Raw genomic sequence first — 14,886 nt, forward strand, 5'->3', positions numbered from 1 at the left:
ATGCACTAAGCAGCAGGAATGAACCCCCACTTCACCCCATCCCCACACACCAGTGCTATTTAAGGAGATCATCTACTTACAGGTTCGTTCCTGGTTGATTTCTTCTGACTATTGATAGGATTTTATGTGTTTAGTGCTTTCTATAGTTGTTTCAAGTTGCAAAAATGGTGTGGTAGGTGCTGTAGGTCTTTTTCTTGACTTCAAGGCCTCTTGAAGTTGCTCCGAGACATGGATGCATTAGTAGGCATTCCCCTTGGAATAAAGAATAGCTGCAAGGATTGTACAGAGAGCATGCAGAGCAGGTCAAGCAGAAGAGGAAGGAGGAACAGAGGGAGAAAGGATCTCAGCAGGAGGCCATATCCATCCAGGATGTTCAGGGAGCAATTCTCCAGCCTGAAACTCAGAAAAGGACAATGTCTGAGAAATCTGCGTTTCAAAAAGGATGTCCTCACTGAAATCTGCCACCTGCTGCAGCCACAACTGCAACCTCAGAGCAGTCGAGGTTGCTTAAGGGGGGTCAAGGCTCCCTATTCAAAGACAGCTAACTTCATTTCATTCTCTCTTGCCAGAGACAGGCAAGCGGAGACAGCCCCTAATTTTGCAAGAATTGTAGGCTTTTCCATGGTGCAGGATGCCATTGACTGCACGCATATTGCTTTGCGGTACCACATGTCAAATCTGCTATGTACTGGAACCAAAAGGGATTCCAACTCTCAACGTCTGGCTGGTGTGTGACCATAGGCAGTGAATCACACAGGTCAATGTCCTGTATCCTGGCAGCAGTCACGATGCACTCATTCGGTGGACTCTGCTGTGCCAGCTCCTTTTGAGCCCCACAGCAAACCAAATGCTGGCTACGTGGCGACAAGGAATATCCACTGACGACACAGCTCATGATTCTGGTGTGCAACCCACACACATGCACAGCATGCAGACAATGAAAGCTATGCTGCTGCATACCACACAAAATGTGATAGAGCAGATCATTGGCAGGCTGGAACACTGCCTGGACCACTCTGGAGGAGCCCTATAGCACTTGGCAGAGCAGGTATCAAGATTCATTGTATTCTGTTGCATGCTGAACTATTCCACCATCATGATGGGACAGCCCTTGCCAACACTTATACGGCGAGCAGCTGAGGAGAAGGAGCATGAGGAGGATGAAGAGCTGGAAAAGGAAGGGAAGAGGAAACCTAGTCAGCCCCTTTCTGCTCAGGCTGTCCATCAAGAAATAACTCCAGTGTGATACCTGTAACTGCAACCAATTCCCCATTCACCAACTGTCCCACGCACCTTGCTTTCCCTCTGTCACTGATCATCCACTTGGCCACAATGCCTAAGTAAAAGCCACCACAAAATAAATATTCCAAACAAATGTTATAAATGAAATCATGTCAATTGCATACACATAAACTAATCACCTTAGTGCATTCCCTTGGTGCATGCTTTCTGTGTGCCTTTACCTGTCCTGGTGCAACAGTGCAGTACTGCCCCAGAAGCTGCAGCACGCCTTATGGAAGGCTTGTGATTTTCAATGGAGGAGACTGCTGATGGCTTTAGAGAACAACCTCAAGCAGCTCTGGGCCTAGAAGGCCCAGCTGTGGATTACATTTCAGCATGAGCTACAGCAGTGTGGGCTGGCTGACAGGCAAAAATAAGAGCACTAGTGGAGTGGAGAATGGGAGCATGAATGCTGTCATCCCGAGAGAAGACAGCAGGATCATGCTTCATGGAGCCAGTCCCATTCCCTCGGGGTGGTGCCTCAGCAATCCTAGTAATATGTTGGAGGACAGATTGCTGGACTGCTGTGACACTCTGAAAGCTCCTTTGAACACTGTAATCTATGATGGCAGCAAGTTGAACTTGCAGGACAGCAGTCTGTGCTTCCAATGCAGTACTCAGACGTTGGTTGGCTGCTGCTTGTGCTAAAATGGAAGTTGAGACATTGGCCATCAGATGCTGCATCATGCTTAGGTCCACAAGTGTGCGACCGTAGTTGACTACCGCTTCCAACTTGGAAAGGATGGACTCCAAACTCTGCACAAAGTCTCATGCCATGATGCTGGACTCTTCCATGCTCCTAGTCATTGAATGCAGCCTTTCAGGCAGGCCTGCCAATGCACCAAGCATTTTGTTGTGTGTGCCCATCGACCTTCTGTACAAAAGCAAACTACTGTGGCTGCTGGAAATAACGGTTCAGGTTGATGGCCTTTCATTAGAACAGTTTTGATGAAGGCTATCGATCTGCAATGTTGACTCTTTATCTCTCCACAGATGCTGCCCGACCTGCTGAGTATTTCCAGCATTTTGTGTTTTTATTTCAGCCTTCTTCTGTAGCCTGGCCCATTAACATCCTCATCTGAATCGTCTAAATTAGAACTTAAGTGCAACCTCACCCTCCAATGAGCTGGTACCTGTGTTATCCTTGCCCTGTGCCCCATATCCCACACATGCAGATCCCTCTATGCCATCCTCTAAATTACAGGCAACGTCAGTATCTGAGTTGGTGGCTATGAGTGTCAAATCAAGTGATGGTGCATTTTCATCATTATCTTCTTGGTCTTCCTCCACTGCCTGGCCAGGTTGCACTTCTTGAGTTTCTGAAAGGGAAAAGGCACAAGAATAAGATTGTGGTGAGGTGAGGGGGAAGTAAGAGATGCATGCTTACACCATCTGCAGCTTTTAAATCAGAAGAATTTGTGGGATGAGGGGGAATTGGAATTTGAGAAGAAGGATTAGATGTGAGGATACCATCATCTTCAATTGTTTCAGCCCTGCCTTTGGCCACAGCCTCAGCAGTAGAAGTTCTAAAAACGGCCAGTGCCATCTTCTCCATGAGGGTTAGGACGTGCAGGTGCGCCTGTGCCCCTGCCGGTAGCTCCTGCTGCCTTCGGTTGTGTGCCACCTTCTCCTGCAAGAGAGAGGAAAGCACCATTTCCAGCCGCAGTACACCTCCCCTTTAAGAAGTGCGGGTAGCTTTAACTGGTGCTGGCAAGTTGTGATTTTGGGCCCCTTGCTGATGCATGCGGCCAATCAACAGCACCGTTATTGCTGGCTGTGCACAGAAACCATTCCAATGAGTAGGCAGCACAAAGTTGGCATATTACTTGCATTGCAATCAATGAGAGAGGGTTTTCAGGGCTATCCAATTTAGCCCCCATTGTTCCCATTTCTTCAGGTCTCATTGGTCAAACATCTTCATATTCATAGAAGTTTCAACAGAAGAGGAGAGAGGCATTTATCTCATCATGTCATGCTAGTGCTGACTCCCCATTGGTGCTATGTACTCTAATCCAATTCCCTTGTTCTTTCCCCATACTGTTTTAATGTTTTTCATCCTCCTTTCTTTAGCAGCAAGCATGTGTCCTGCCATTTCCTGTGTTGTTCTTTGGCTTTTGGAGTTTGTGACAGTGATGTGGGTAGACTGTTCTAACAATTTTTCCAACTTTTCCTCCCTCCTTGTTGAAATCCTTTGACCCCTTTGTCCTGCAACTGTATCAAACACCCCAAGGTGAGATATGAGAGTTCTGACAATAGGTCGTTGATCTCAAACGTTAACTCTCTTTCTGTCTCCACAGATGCTGCCAGACTTGTTGAGCATTTCCTGCATTTCTCATTTATATTTCAGATTTCCAGCATCAGAAATATTTTGTTTTTGTTTGAGATAGGCCATTGATTATTTGGGGCAGTCAGGGATGACAAACCTATAATAAAAACAGAAATGCTATAAACACTCAGCAGATCTGGCAGCATCTGTGCAGGGAGAAAGAGAGTTAACTTTTCAGGTTGATGAGCCTATGTTCTACCATTCTGTACTACAACACCTTAGTGAATTGGGAATACTTAAATTATAAACATTGGCCTGGATTTTGCTCTGGGAAGTCATCCATTTTCCGTGCCAGAGCATTAATGAGTATGGTGGTCAGACCTACATCTGAAAGCCATCCCAAAAAGCTGAGTTTTCTCCAACCCAACTGGAGGCGGGCTTCTTCTACCTCTACTTGCCAGTTCCACTATAAGTAAAATGACAGTGAGAAGGCGGGGGTTCACTGACCTGTTCGATTTTCTTGTTTCCCACACCAGGTCTGCCTCCCCAAAATAATTGCCCACGAGTTACTGCCAAAGTAATGGTGACTTTAATGTCGCATGCCATTATTAATGTGCAAATCGTTCAGCAGCTTGTAGAGAGGAAGAGATACCATGTGAATTGCAAATCGCCATAAGTTGCTTAATGATTTGTACCATTCTGCCATTAACCTCAATCTCCGTGAATTTCACGAAGCTGCTGTGTTTGCACATTAATTGCCTATTAAACTTGCCGCAGAAAGTTAGGACTAGTACTTAACAGTATCAGTGCATTTTTATTGAGGAGATTTATGTTCATGCAATGCTGCTCAGCATCTCCAGCCCAGAAAGGCAACAGTTTAAACTGAGGAGTCTCATTCCTACAGGTAGGAAGTACACTGTTTGAGATTTTTCAAATTTAAAAATGTTGCAGTTTAACTTTCTCTCTTAATCCAAACTTTTATTCCCTCTCTCTATTTCTTTTTCTGTACCTGATTCGGCTTTACTCTCAAACCTCCTTTTTGCCATCCTTCCATGTCAGGTACAGGAAAAGGCGCACTTATGTCTATGTGGTACTTTTTCACATTCTACCCAAGATAGGTGAATCAGACTGCATGTAGTAAATTGGTGTTGATGATTTTAAAAATGTCAAATTTTTTCTTCCTTTTCCTTTCTTTCTCTCTCTAATTCACCTACTCCTTTGCCATTCATTTATTTATTTTATTTAGAGATACAGCACTGAAACAGGTCGTTCGGCCCACCGAGTCTGTGCTGACCATCAACCACCCATTTATACTAATCCTACACTAATCACATACTCCTACCACATCCCCACCTTCCCTATATTCCCCTACCACCTACCTATACTAGGGGCAATTTATAATGGCCAATTTACCTATCAGCCTGCAAGTCTTTGGCTGTGGGAGGAAACCGGAGCACCCAGCGAAAACCCACGCGGTCACAGGGAGAACTTGCAAACTCCACACAGGCAGTACCCAGAATTGAACCCGGGTCGCTGGAGCTGTGAGGCTGCAGTGCTAACCACTGCGCCACTGTGCCGCTCAATCCTTAAGTCTCATTTGTTGAGGAGATCGACCTGCTCCTGGTCCTGTTCTTCATCAAGGTCCCAAATGCCCTATTGCCCTTGCCATGCCATTATTAGTTCACACTTGTCAGCAACTTCCAGGGCAAAACATTTTTGAGCTGAAAGATGAGGGAAAAAGTCTAACTAACAGGGCATGCTGTAAGATGCCCTGTTCCAGCAAAATCTGAACCAACGTCTACTAATTGGATTGCTCAACAGAGAGCCGGAAAGGACTCGATGAGCTGAATATTCTCCTTCTGTACCATAACGACACCATATGGAAGAAATGTTTTCAGCGTGTTTGTCATCAGAAGGGAAATTCTATTAATGGTGAGGCTAGCAAACTTCAGCTGCTATCTGCCTCTCCCAACAGGATTTATTGCAGCAGACCACAAAACCTATTTCGTTCCTCAATACTGGGATCACTTTTGTTAGTTAATTGTCTGCCAATTCCTTAAGCTGCTGCAGCTTGGGCAGTGCCATACCAGCACAGTATTTCCCTCCCCCACAATGGGAGACTCTCTGTACAGAGCACAGATCTTTTAGGAATGGCCCTGCTCACTTAATTGACTCTGGCGCAGGAAAATGGGATAGTGTCACTACAGGATCATCCAGTAGACAGAAATTCCATCCTAATAGACATTTAGTGATGATCTAGCCCTGAAGGACCAATATTTTTTCCTCTGTACGTTCCAGTAAGAACAACCCAACTAAAGTCTAAATATCACTTTCTTTCTAGAAATTTTCTCAGTATTCTTGTGCACATACAAAAATGCAGAGGGAAAGAAAAGGTCACTGAAAAATACAGGGAGGAATGAGATTGCTGGTTTGTCTCTGGCATCTCCTCCCAAAACTTGAGAGATTAAGACGTATTTATGCTCAGACTTCCTTAGGAAATGGATGAATTGTTCATAGTTTGTGGACTTGATAAGCTACTGCTTTCTTATGTTCTTCTATAGGAAGAATGAGAGATGTAATGGAAAGGTTGATCATTAGGTGGGAGAGTTTCTACCTGAAAAAGAAACATTGATGGCTGATGGGTGACTGATGTGGATATCCACCATTTTATTGCTCTGTTGATCATGTTGCTAAAGTGATGGAACAGTCAAGTTACTTACAGTAGAGTTACATTGGAGGGAAATGATGGCACAACGAGAAGTCCTGCGTCGTCGCATTCGATTACTGAACCTGTACATGTACACATTTCTGGGTACACATCAAATGCTAGAAGGAACGATAAGATTGTAAATGAGTTAAAGTTAACAAATTTTATGCAGTATCATAAAGGCACGAATTATACCTTGGTTTGATTGGGGAAGATTTTCTGTACACAAAGTGAGAGATGCAATGCTGGGAAATGGAATACTTTTTTCATTTGAGGGCTTAAGTCCTGATTTTAACTCTGCCCCCCCCCCCCCCCCCCCCGCATGCCCAAAAATGGGAGTGCTGGAATTTCTTGGCCATAGATTACATTATCTCTCATATAGAAAACAACAGCAACCTACAAACAGAATAAAATATCTGTTTACTCACAACAATTCTTTGATTCTTCAATATGCTGAACTTGGTCAAAGTACCAATCTACAAGGTTCGGCCAGCCGTGGAGGTCAACTGAAATGGGAAAAATTAAGCAAGTGATGCAGTAGATTATATCAAAGCTTCACTCTTGGGATAAACTCCAAAATGACTTACAAATCTGGACCCATCCAAAATTGAACCCCCTTGGAGGTATTTGAAGGAAATAAAACAGAATTTATGGCAACCCTACTTTGAAGGATTTAGATTGAGAAGATATATAAAAAGAAAGGCAATATACAAATACATAGTTTTGTTTTTATCCTGCGTGACACCATCAACAGAACTGTTTTGGACAAGTTACTGAGCCTAGCCTGGCCTAGCAGTATATGAGTTTCACCAATATCATTAGTATAGGGCTAAAAAAAAAAGTACTATTCGAAGGAATGCCGGGCATTCTCCTGCTGTTTCAGCCAAAATTCTGGCCTCAAGCAATATATCATCTATAAAAAAAAAATTGACTGGTCATTAATCTTATGACTGTGTATGTCACATTGTTGGTGCAGAATGACAGCTGTGTTAGCCAACCTAACAATAGATAAAGCATTTCAAGAAGTAATTAGTCACCTGATGCTTCGAACCAAAAAATATTATTTATTACAATAATCCTGGCATTTCAGGATGCTCATACCATCGCCTTTAATTAATCCTTGGCTCAGTGGTAACACTTGAGTCTCTGAGTCAGAAGGTCATGTATTCAAACTCCACTCTCATTAAGCATGTAATCTTAAATGGATACTCCATGCAGTGCTGAGGGATTGGGGCATTAGCAGAGGTGCTGTCTTTCAGATGAGATGTTGAACAGGCAAATAGAGCCCAGGTTTATGTAAATGTAAAAGATTCATGGCACTATTTGAAGAAGAGCAGGGGAGTTCTCCCAGTGTTTATTGTTCAAACAGCATCCAAGTCATCTATCTCAATGCTACTTGTGGAACTTTGCTGTGTGCAGATTAGCTGCCCTGTTTGACCATACGATAATAGCGGCTACACCTCAAAAAATTATAATTCATTGGCTCTGAAGTGCTTTGGAGATGAAAGGCTCTGTATAAACACTAGTCTTTTCTTTACTAATATCCTGTCTTCAAGAATCTTGTTTACAAACCCTTTCCCTTACTCCCACAACCTGTCCAATCCAATGTCTCAGCCATGTCGTACAGTCATGTGCCTACTCCCTTCATGCCTCTCCCTTCCAGTGGTAGAGTTTTCAACTGTGTTGCCCTATCTGGAATTCCTTCTCTAAGGCTGGAATTTTATGTTGGTCTGGAGGCCCCACCCACTGGCCAAAAAGTCTGGGGCGAGCCCGCCTCCAACCGGCCTGGATGTCACGCAGTGATTTTACATGGCCCAGGCCCTTAATTGGCCTCGGGTGGGACTTCTACCCCTCTAAGGCAGGAAATCCCACCTCCAAGAGCTCCCGGCTAATCAGCGGGCCGGCAGCTCTCAGTCCCAGCAATACCACCGGGAGAGGTGGCTACTGCTAGGACTGTACCGAAGGAGAGGAGCAACAATGGAGGCAGCCCCGGAATCAAGGTAAGTGTATGGGGCCTCACTGGGGACAATTGGCCTGGCCCCGGCGAGGCAAAGGGGATGGGGTCGGTTGAGGGGGTGGAGGAATGTGCTGCAGTGAGCGTAGCTTGTGCCTTGGGGGGACCCTCCGTGTGGCACAGGGTGTCCAATCAGGAGGGCCCCTTCCCCAGCCTGCAAGGCGGCCACCAGGTTTTACTAGGCAGCTTCCTGGGGGTCCAGAGCCACCTGCCTACCACTGGTAATATACCAGTGGCAGTGGGAGGAGGCCCTTGAGTAGCAGTTAATTGGCCACTTAAGGGCTTTAACTGGCCTGGGGCGGGCAGACCGTTTCTCACTGCTCATAAAATTGCAGTGGGGGTAGGAAGGCGACGGGAACAGAAGCCCCGCCTCCCACTCAATTTTACGCTCCCTCCCGCCTCCAGCCCGCTCCTGCTTGGGGTGCAAAATTCCAGCCTAAGTCTCTTTGCCTAGGTACTTCTATCTCCCATTTTAAAGCCTACTTTATCAACCATATATTTAGTTATCTCTCCTAATTTCTACTCCTGCTCAATGTCCATACTATGTAAAGAGCTGTTTGAGATTTTATTGTTTTAAAGATGCTGTATAAATGAAAGTTATTGTTGTTGTTATATGCCCTGATGATGTTATTCACTTTTGCTGTTTAAACGTTTTTATAAATCAACTCAGATGGATAGAAAAAACTAAAATAGATGAAAAGTCAATCCTTTTTAAATCTATATTTTTACATGACAGCTGATGGTAAAAGTTGTTTTTTGTTGGGAACCATGCAGCAACCTGGAAGTTACCATGCAGGCCAGTATCAAGATTGCCCCTTTAGCGGCTATGCAAAATTTTAAAGGTACCACGTATTCAAATGAACAGGCCAAGCACAACAAAAAAAAATTAGAGATAACATTGGCTGGGACTCGAGGGCTTATGATAAGAAGACTCTTCTTCAGAAGTGTACCTGCAATTCTATTCCTATTTTCTTTCCAATAGTTGTTTCAAGTGACTTATTCATTCTTAAATCTAACAGTGCCAGCAATTGGGAATAAACCAAGGTCAGTGTTTGATCTCTTGCACTAGTCTTCCTTGGATTACAGAAATTGGAAATATGATTTTCCTCAATACCCGACTACACTCTGGGCTGGATTTTATCGCAGGTTTCGGGACCCCCGACGTCGGCACCAAATGGGGGTCCCAAGCACACACTTAACAGCAGCAAGAATGGCAGCACAATCTTCCCAAAGGTGGCCTCCTAATTTCCCGCCTCCATGCTCACTGTCCTATTAAGGATGGTGGGCAGGTTCAGCTCTGGAGCCTTGGTAGTCCAACAGGAAGAGGTGGGCACTGCTAAGGCAGGTCAGGGACTGCGAGGGTGCCACAATATGGAGGCGATTTGGGGGGCATGGATCCAAAATAAAAATTATGAGAGGGCAAACCTCCGTCTCAATTGAGCTGGCAGCCTCTGAGCATGGCGGACGGGTTGCTCAGCTGGTAGCAAAATGCCAGCCGCAAAATGTTGGCACGTCTGCAAAAGCTCCCCTAATAAGGGCCTTAAACATCTTAATTGGCTGCCCACCTCTGAGCAGGCAGCCGATCCTGTTCCCAGCCTGCTTCTGGGGAAGTTCCCAGGTGGCTTCCCCTCTATTTTCCTGGCCTCCTCTCCCCCACCTTCAAGCCCACCATCATAGAGCTAGGAAAATTCAGCCCTCTCTTTTTCAACAGAACTAACAACAGCAAGATACCAATTGCTCTTGCCTATTTCTCAGAAGTTTTGTCATTGGTTTCAGACGATCTGTATCATCCAGACTCTGGAAGTCAGTTGAGGTAAAGATAATGTCAATGTTTATTATAGATTTATATGTTATTTAACCCTATTTTGATGAGGCTGGGGCAAAGTTCTCTTGTGATATTGTAAGGTTCTTTAGCACAAAATCAATAATCCAACATGTTATCATCTGCTATCTCGTTTGTGGATGGAAAGCAAGACTCCCTTAAGAATTACTTCCAAGGAAAATAACAGCTGCTGGAAAATTATCTGGAGGCAGGTGTAACTTCATAGTACCAGGGGTTTTTCAGAACAGGTGTCTGTCAAATTGAAAGAACAGGTGTCTTATAATCTGCTGTCAAACACATACCCACAGACACAAATCACACAGACTGCTGTACCCAATGTCAACCTTTGCCCATACTGTACCTACCACAATTGTCCTCATCAGCTCCATTTTCACACTCTATGATCCCATTGCAGTGTAGAGGCTGTGGTAGACACACACTGAGATTGCCACAAGGGAAATATCCAAGGGGGCAGGATATGGATTGAAGGCTTGTATGAATTGCATTGGAGGCTGCAACAAGAAAATGCAAAGGTAAAATATATCAGTCCAAAAGTAAGCTTTCCAATTTGAAAATCCTATGCCATTACACTGCATGTTGGGAGATACATTTTAATCCAGAGTTAATTTGGAACTGGAAAAAAATAAATATTGCTAATCCTACCAAGACCATGAGTAATTCCTCAGGCCATACCGGTTAATACTGAAAATTGTTCTGCAGCCCACATTGTGCTGAACAATAATGTGCTCCTAACTTCATCAAGCAGTCAATGTACCAGTCAATAATTAATCCTTTCTGTTACTGCATTAAAGTTTTCAAGTGGACTCCACAGCTGACCAAACCTGTGCTCTGCACGGTGTGGTATTGATCTCATGTTGAATCCCTAGTCTGTGCTGTGCAGTAAAGGCAATGATTAGCATACTACAATTGGACTTGGGAAGAACAAATCTATTAAAAAGGTGCATAGTATGAGGCAAATGAGAATCAGTTGAGTAGGCCACTGCATGCATTTTCACTCCTGCATGCTGTATTCTCAAGGGACACAAGGGTTAAGCTCAGGCTATAATTCCTACTTTCTCTAAATTGTTAACCTTTCTCACCTGGACTTGTACCACATGGTACAAACTATGTAGAGAACAAACCAAACCATACTGTACAAGAAAAGCAAACTGTCCTTACCAGTGAAGCAGAACCCCAAACTATGTCAATTACCATTGCTGTATGTGGAACAAATATCTTCTGCAACTTCTAATAAAAAGTAGCATTTTTGAAATTGATGTTAAAGGACATTTGTGCTGCAGTATAAAGGAAGCATTACCATACATTGACTGCCATATCAGATCTGGGAGTGCTTCCTGGGATGTTATAGGAATACTGCATGATAGATCGAATCCATGCAGTACCCCATCTGAGATTGCTTGATGCTGACAATGAGTGCAAAAAATGGAAAAGTGTTGCATTCTCTAGCACAATAGCCTATGCAATTTTTTGCAGCGCAGAAACAGCCCATTCAGTCCAATAAGTCCATTTCGGTGTTTATGCCCCACACGAGCCTCCTCCCACCATACTTCATCTAAGCCCACCAACATGTTCTTCTAATCCTTTCTCACTCATGTACTTATCTAGCTTCCCCTTAAATGCATTTATACTATTCACCTCAACTACACCCTGCAGTAGCAAGTTTCACATACTAACCATTCTCTAGGCAAAATGTTTCTTCTGAATTCCCTGTTGGATTTAATAGTGACTATCTTATATTTATGGCCCCTTGTTCTGGTCTTGCCTGCACATGGAAACATTTTCTCTACATCTACACTTTAGCAAACCTTTCATATCTTGAAGACCTCTGTCAGGACACCCTTCAGTCTTCCTTTTCCTAGAGAAAAGAATTTCAGCCTGCTTAATCTTTCATGATAGGTCTAACCGCTCAATTTTGGTATCATTCTAGTAAATCTTTTTTTGCACCTTGTCCAGTGTCTCTATGTCCTTTTTATGATGTGGAGATCAGAACTATTTGCAGTACTCCAAATGTGGTCTATAGGTTTAACACACCTTGCTGGCTTTTCAGTTGTATTCCTCTAGAAATGAATGCCAGTGCTTTCTTTTCTTTTTTTATGGCCTTTTTAACCTGTGTCACTACTTTTAGTGATTTGTGTATATGTAGCCACTCTTCCTCTCCACCATTTGGACATTTATTTTCCAAGGAGTATTGGCCTCCTTATTCTTCCTAACAAAATGTATTACCTCACACTTATCTATCTTGAAGTTCATTTGCCAATTTCGTGCCCATCTACAAATTTATTGATGTCTTCCTGTATTTTGTCGCAGTTCTCCTCGATGTTAACTTTACCTCCCATCCGCAAATTTTGAAATTGCGCTTCCCATCAGGAATCCAAATTGTTTATGTAAATGGTGAACAGTGATCCCAACACCACTTCCCAATCTGAGTAACTAACTTTAACCCCTATTCCCTGTTTTGTACCCAGCTTGCTATCCATTCTACTAATTGTAATCTGATTTCACATGTTCTGACCTTAGTCATGGGTCTACTATGCAATACTCCTTTGTACTTTTTCTGTTACTTCTTCAAAGAATTCAATAATGTTGATCAATCATGACCTTCCCTTTTGGAATCCATACTGACTACTCTTTATTATATTTTCAGTTGCTTAATGTTTTCCTATTACATCTTTGATTCAGGTTTCAATTATTTTTCCTAACACCGACATTAAGCTAACTGATCTATATTTCCCTGGATGTTCTATTTGCCTTTTTATATATAGGAATCACAATAACTGCCTGCCAGTCCTCTGACATTTTCCCCCTTTTTGAATTTTTTATGTATATGTAATAGGGCCTCTGCTATCTCAGCCTTAACTTCTTTTAATATGCAGATGCAATCCACCAGAACCTGCGATCTTATTCTAAGTTTGATTAGTTTATCAGTTATCTCCCCCACTTCTTCCTTAAATGTCTTTACATCCTTTCCAAACTCTTCTTCTAACGTTATGTCTATTGTTTAATGTTTCTGCCATTTCACTGTCATTACCTGTGAGTTTATCGTGTGTATCTCTTATTGGCCATAACCTTATCCTGATTTTTGTTTTGTTATTAATGTGTCTGGAGAATACTTTATTATTTATTTTTATATTATTTGATAATTTAATTTCAAATTCTCTCTTTCCCTTCTTAATTCTTTATTAGACTTCTTTCCTAACCTTTCTCTATTCCCTTTTGTCATCCTCTCCTTTGTTCTTTATGTACTTAGTGTATGGCTTTTTCCTTAGTTTCAATTTTGACCTTTTTTAAAAATTCATCCATGATGTGTCATTACTGGCTAGTTTGTTCTTGCTTTTTAGTGTGTATATTTAACCTAGACTTCATTGATCACCATTTTAAATTTTACCTATTTAAGTATTCCAAAAAGAGTCATGTGAAAATTAAGGAGTTTGTCCATTTTATTTCTAGGCTAGCATTTGCTGTTATTAATTTGCAAAACCTCGAGGGATCTCTTAATTTGAAGAATGGCTTCAATAAAATAAAAAATCCTCCGTTTACATTTTTGGTTTCAGTCCTCCAAAGATTAAAGTTTTGCATATTAATAATGACTTCCATGAGGTCTGTTTCCTGTGCTTTTTCCAAACCCATTCTTCACTTAATCTAAAACTCATTGTAATAGGATAACAAAATGTTCTTTTCTTTTCTGACCCTCCTGGTTATGAATTTGTTCCTAATCTTTGCCCTTATTGAATTATGTATAACATGTCTTGGAACAAGTGTTGAGGTTTTGGCTACAGTGACCGATTTAAATGTTGAAACAATATCAACAACTTTTTGACATTCTACAGTCCTCCAGTAGGTCTGCTGCAGCCACAGTTTTGTAAAGCCAGCACAAAGCATTTTCACTTCTCACCATATTGCAGTTATAGTGTAAATGCAACCTGAATCTAAAGTCAAGACCCAGCTTGATACCAGAGTAAAATGGAGTGAAACTTCCTGAAAGATCACGTCTCACCATGCTTCACTTGGAATCAGTGTGGACTGTAACACCTAAGTTACAGTACACAAGTTTAGTGTCAGTGCAACGCTAAAACTATTTTGCACCAATGCTGAACTTGTACTGTAAACGTTTACAAAAATGTCTCCCACAAAAAAGGTAATCCTGCATTACAGATAAGAACATAAAAAGCAGAGAAAGGGAAACTGTCATTTGGCCTAAAAAAAACCTACTCTTTCCACAGATTGAGTACAATATAATCTATCAGCGTTTAGAGGATTAACCTAGGAGAACAGGTTGCATAAACTTGCCTTGTATTCCCTTGAGTATAGATGATTGGGAGACGATCTGATCGAAGTGTTTAAAAAGTTATAAGGATTCAGTAGAGTAGACCAAGAAAAATTATGTCCTCTGATGGAAGAATCAAGAACGAGGGGACATAAAATTTTATGCCACCCAGCAGGTCAGTTGGTGGCATGAAATTGAGCCGGAGGCTCCGGGAGGCCTACCTGCTCCGCTCCTGCCTCCGGTCAACTTTATGGTGGTCGGGCGGGGGCGGGGGAATGGCCTGCCCAAGGCCAATCAAGGCCCTTAAGTGGCCACTTAAGGGCCCGCGCCCGTCTCCACGAGTATTTTACCCATGGCAAGCGGGCATGCTGGCCCGATTGAGGGCCGCCCCTGCCTCCCAACCCACCTCCGGGACCCAAGAGGCCACCCCCCCCACCCAAACAACCACCCTAGCCTCACCAGGGCACGACTGATGCCCCTGGTGAGGCATGCCCAATTTACCCACTCTCTG

At 43.0% G+C, this 14,886-nt stretch overlaps 1 protein-coding gene across 2 annotated transcripts in view; it reads right to left on the reverse strand.

The window, feature by feature from the left end:
• Positions 1-14,886, reverse strand: part of rxfp2l (relaxin family peptide receptor 2, like) — a 100,902-nt gene that overhangs the window by 60,471 nt on the left and 25,545 nt on the right. For both annotated transcript variants that reach the window (XM_068047208.1, XM_068047207.1), the window contains exons 2-4: positions 10,456-10,602; positions 6,683-6,760; positions 6,268-6,373 (exon numbers count right to left, since the gene is read on the reverse strand). In XM_068047208.1, coding sequence (XP_067903309.1) covers positions 6,268-6,373; positions 6,683-6,760; positions 10,456-10,602 — 331 coding nt within the window. The remainder of the gene's footprint in view (positions 1-6,267; positions 6,374-6,682; positions 6,761-10,455; positions 10,603-14,886) is intronic.

Source organism: Heterodontus francisci, chromosome 15 (assembly GCF_036365525.1).
Source record: "Heterodontus francisci isolate sHetFra1 chromosome 15, sHetFra1.hap1, whole genome shotgun sequence".
Lineage (NCBI taxonomy): Eukaryota > Metazoa > Chordata > Chondrichthyes > Heterodontiformes > Heterodontidae > Heterodontus > Heterodontus francisci.